The sequence below is a fragment of the Rhincodon typus genome, chromosome 15 (genome assembly GCF_021869965.1).
Source record: "Rhincodon typus isolate 14 chromosome 15, sRhiTyp1.1, whole genome shotgun sequence".
In the NCBI taxonomy this organism is placed as follows: domain Eukaryota; kingdom Metazoa; phylum Chordata; class Chondrichthyes; order Orectolobiformes; family Rhincodontidae; genus Rhincodon; species Rhincodon typus.
This window is the reverse complement of record NC_063346.1, coordinates 23,980,378-23,985,758: the sequence shown is the minus strand read 5'-3', so window position 1 is coordinate 23,985,758 and position 5,381 is coordinate 23,980,378. Positions and strand designations below refer to the sequence as shown.

Here is a 5,381-nt window from a genome sequence, read left to right as displayed (position 1 = left end):
CAGGCCAGGCAGCATCTGGAGGAAAGGAGCAGTCAATGTTTTGGATATTACCCTTCTTCAGGACCCGAAACATTGACAGTTCCTTTCCTCCAGATGCTGCCGGTCCTGCTGTGTTCTTCCAGCCTCCTGTTTGTCTACCTTGGATTCCAGCATCTGCAGTTTTTTGTCTTTAGGAGCACTAATCAAACTACTTTCTCTCCTTCCTTTGACCTTCCCTCCAAAAAACATCCCAACATAAATCGATGCAAGGTCTCAGAAACATTTTCATCAAGTAGAGTTATACAGTCATACAGCACAGAACCAGACTCTTCAGCCCAACTCATCCATGCTGACCAGGTTTCCTAAAATGAATAAGTCTCGTTTGCCTGCATATAGCCCATTTCCCTCTAAACCTTTCCTGTCCACATGCTTGTCCATATGCCTTTTAAATGTATAATTGTACTTGCCTCCACCACTACCTCTGGCAGCTCGTTCCATATATACACCACCCTCTGGGTGAAAATGTTGCCCCTTTGGCCCTTTTAAATCTTTTCCACCTCACCTTAAACCTATGCCCTCTAGTTTTGCACTTCCCCTACCCTGAGGAAAAGACCTTGGCTATTCACCTTACTTATGCCCCTCACGATTTTATAAACCTCTATAAAGGTCACCCCTCAGCCTCCTACTACTCCAGGGTAAAAAGTCCCAGCCTCTCCTTATAACTCAAACCCTCCAGTCACAGTAACATCCCTGTAAATCTTTTGTGTACTGTTTCCAGCTTAATGATATCCTTCTTACAGCAGGGAGACCAGAATTGTATGCAGTACTCTAAATGTGGTCTTACCAATGTACACATGACCGTAACATGACGTCCCAACTCCTGTACTCAATGCTCTGACCAATGTAGGTAAGCATACCAAATGCCTTTTTCACCAGCCTATGATGCCTCTTTCAAGGAATCATGTAGCTGCACTCCTAGGTCTCTCCCTGTTAGGCAACACTCCCCAGGGCTCTACCATTAACAATGTAAAGCCTGCACTGGTTTGTCTTACCAAAACATATTTATCTAAATTAAACTCCATCTGCCATTCCTTTGGCCACTAGTCCAATTGATCAAGATCCCATTGTAATCTTAGATGAATTTCTTGACTGTCCACTTTACGACAAATTTTGGTGTCATCCACATACTTATTAACATGCCTCCTATATTCTCATCCAAATAGTTTGTCATTTACTTAAACAACGGTGGACTGATCCTCGCGGCACAGGCCTCCAGTCCGAAAAGCAACCATTTGTCTCCTACCGTCAAGCAAATTTTGTAACCAATTGGCTAGCTTTTCCTGGATCCCAGGTGATCTAACCAGTCTACCATGCAGCAACTTGTCGAACACCTTGCTGAATTCTACAAAAATTTTGTCTACTGCTCTGCCATCATCTATCATCTTGATCACCTTTTCAAAAAATCCAAGTTTGTGAGGCATGATTTCCCACGCACAAAGCCATGCTGAGTATCCATAATCTGGCCTTGCTTTTCCAAATGTATATAGATCCTGTTTCTCAGAATTCCCTCCAACAACTTATCTACCATTGATGTCAAGCTCACCAGTTTATAGTTTCCTGGCTTTTCCTTGCAGCCTTTCTTAAATAATGACACCATTAGCCACCCTCCAGTCTTCTGGCATGTCACTGTGGCTATCAATGATAGAAGTATCGCTGCTAGGGATAGCCTCCCACGATGTCCTGGAATGCACTTGTTCTGATCCCAGAGGTTTATTTGCCTTTATGCACTTTAAAACCTCCAGCACCTCCTCTTCTGTAGTGTGGATTCTTTTCAAGACATCACTATTTATTTCCCTGAGTTCCCTAGCTTCCATGTCTTTCTCCGCATTAAATACTGACATGAAATATTCATCTAGTGTTATGGACCAGACCAAATCCTTGAAAACATGACAGGAGGTAGCCTAGGCCCTAACTTTTTCTAATTTTAAAAGCAAGTACCAGGCATTGTGTTCCAGATAGAATTTGATTAGTCAAATTTCCAGGCTTGAAGCAAAACACACTTTATTCACACACTGTTAGGCAAATGCAGACAAAATAAAATAATTGGCTTAAGTGTAACTATGAAATGCTTAACAAAATAATAAACTACTCATTAACTGTTCCAATATAATACCATCCCATAAACACACCCTTGACAAAGGCAAATTCAGTAAAATAGATTGTCTCACATGCGATTCTAGCATCAGGAAGAGAACTCCAGCTTTTAGCTGTAACAGAGGAAGGAAAAAGAGCTTCCACACCCAGCAACAGTTGAAAACTAAACTAAAAATCCTGATTCTGTGCTTGACCCTACCCATTCAGGCTGTTTTCATTGTTTCAACTTTTAAAAAAACCCCAAGGCTTCACAAGTTGTTTACTTTGTTGGCTTGAAGCAGACCGTTTGTTACCTCTGTCTTGACCTCTCTTCATAAAAAAAGACAAAATATACAAAGCCATAGTATCACCACACCTCCCCCTTTAAAAAAGTAAACCGTCAATATACACAGATGGCTTCATTTTTAAAATCCTTTAGTCTTATGCTATTAATGTATTACAATACATATACATTAACTCTAAGCATGCAAACATTCACTGCTACAGCCCATTTCAGTTTGTTTTTATTCCCACCACCAAATGCGGTCTTCCTTCAAAGTCACGACAGTGCATCAGCAATTACGTTCTCTTGTCCTGCCACATGTATAATTTTAAATTTGAATGGCTGCATTAATAAGCTCTATCTAAATAATCTGAAATTTTCATGCTTAAATTTTTCCAAAAACTTTTGGGGGTTATGATCAGTATATACAACTGTCTCAGACACATTACTAGCAATATAAATGTTGAAATACTGCATTGCCAATGCCTAGGTCAAGACCTCCTTCTCAATTGTGGAATATTTCTGTTGATGATTATTCAATTTTCCTGGAAAAATACCCAATAGGTCTTTCTATCTTCTCCTCGTCTTCTTGCAAGTGTACATCACCGACACCCACGTCACTCACATCTATAACCGCCTTGAATGGCTTTGCGTAATTAGGTGTGGCTAACACTGGGGCAGGGGTTGACACAGCTTTCAGGCTGTCAAATGCCTTCTGACATTCTTCTATCCACTGAAATTTTCTGCACCTCTTCAATAAGTCAGTCAGTGGAGCAACCACACTGCTAATTTGGTACAAATTTCTGATAAAAACCACTCAATACCAGGAATCGCAGTACTGCCCTCTTCGTCAACAGTATGGGAAACTCCGCAATAACCTTTATTTCTCAGGATATGAAAACAATTTGTCCATGTCCATTAACATGGCCCAGGAACGTGACTTACGCTTTTGCAAACTTCACCAGGTTTATCACAAGCCCGTCTCCCAAAGTCAATCAAACAATTCCAAAAGATGCTCCAAACATTCTTTTCACCTCTGACTAAAAGTCACCAGATAGTTGATGTACACCACACAATTGAGTAATCCCAAAATGATTTTATTGGTTAGTCTTCGAAATATGGCTGGTGCACCTTTCTTATCAAATGAGATGACTTTAAACTGGTTTAGTCCATTTAGGGTCACGAAAACTGAAATTTCCTTTGCTCTTTCGGATACCTGCTAGTATCCTCTGAGTAAGTCCAACTTTTAAATACAAGTTGCTTGTCCAACCTTCTCAATACAGTCTTCCAAACGTGGAATAGGATACGAATCAGATTTTGTAACTGCATTGACTTTGCAATAGTCCACACATAATTGTTGGTTACCATCTGGTTTTGGCACCATTACTATGAGTGAGCTCCATTCGCTGCAACTCACTTTGATTATATTGTCTTTGAGCATGTAATCAATCTCTTTTTGAACCCGTGCCAACTTTCAAGGGTTAAGTCCATAAGGATGTTGTTTACAGCATTTCCTATATCTATATTATGCCTAGTCAGATTAGTATTCCACAACATATTCCCACATATCACCCTACATAATTGTAATAACTCTTTCAGGTCATTTCAATCTTCCCCTGAAATGTAACTCACCAATTTATCCCAAGTTGAGAACTTCCTCATTCCTCAACTTAAGTTGGACAATGTCCAGTTCAGAATCATCTGAACTTGGTTCTTCACTCTGTGTTATACCCAGTAACACATTTTCCTTTGCTTTCCTTACCTATCAAAAAACCTCTTGAATATATTCACATTGCAGATTCAGATTTCTTTCTATCCGGTGTTCTTATCAAATATTTCACCTCATTCAATTTCCTTTCTATTTGATAAGATCCACTACACCTTGCCTTTAAAGGTTCACCTACCACTTGTGTAATACTAACATTATCTCCTCTGTCAAAACTACGTGCTTCCTGCTCCATCCCATGCTATGCTACTTTTAAATGCTGTCAAGCCAATTCACCCACTCTATTTTATCTTCCCCTAACATTTGACACGGAGTGCAAAAATGTGGTCTCCGAACTCTGACTCACCAATTTCTCAATTTCAGTGGTCCTCTCACCTCATGCCCAAAAACTAATTCAAATGGACAGAATTTAGTTGACTCATTTGCTGTATCCCTAATTGCAAAAAGTACTACTGAAATTCCTTTATTCCAATCCTCTAGTCTTAGCTATAAGCCCTCCGTCTTTAAAGTTTGATACCACCTTTCTAACTCTCCCTAGAATTCTGGATGGTACGCAGTCGATTTAAATTGTTTTATTCCTAAGCTATCCAGAACTTCCTTGGATAACTGATGTATATTTGACCCTTGATCTGATTGTATCTCTGTGGGTAGTCCGTACCCAATAAAGAAACTTGAATAATTCTTCTACAATCTTTTTAGTCGCAATACTGTACAATGGATTCGCCTTTGGAAATCTAGTAGACACATCCATTGTAGGCAACAAATACTGATTCCAACATTTGTGGGAGGTAAGGATCCTACGCAATAAGATTCTTGTAAAAAATTCCTCGAATGCAGGAATGGGTATTGAGGGAGATAGTAGGAACTGCAGATGCTGGAGAATCTGAGATACCAAGGTGTAGAGCTGGATGAACACAGCAGGCCAAGCAGCATCAGAGGAGCAGGAAGGCTGACGTTTCGGGCCTAGACCCTTCTTCAGAAATGGGGGAGGGGAAGGGGGTTCTGAAATAAATAGGGAGAGAGGGGGAGGCGGATAGAAGATGGATAGATGAGAAGATAGGTGGAGAGAGGGCCAAAGTCAGACATATGGTGTTAGGCCACAGATCATGGCTGATCAGCAAATGGTGGAACAGACTTGAGGAATGAATAGCCTACTCCTGTTCCTATAAATAAGGCATCACTTTTCATATTAGAGCCCCCTACCCATATTCTCCCACCATAATATAAAAATGCTTTTCATCTTTAACACGTTATCTCAGT

General features: G+C 40.3%; 1 protein-coding gene across 1 annotated transcript in view; it reads right to left on the bottom strand.

Annotated features, from left to right (window-relative positions):
* Window positions 1-5,199: 5,199 nt before the first annotated feature.
* dhx38 (DEAH (Asp-Glu-Ala-His) box polypeptide 38) overlaps window positions 5,200-5,381 on the bottom strand; it is a 210,461-nt gene continuing 210,279 nt past the window's right edge. The window contains exon 17 of the mRNA XM_048605967.1: window positions 5,200-5,231. Coding sequence (XP_048461924.1) covers window positions 5,200-5,231 — 32 coding nt within the window. The remainder of the gene's footprint in view (window positions 5,232-5,381) is intronic.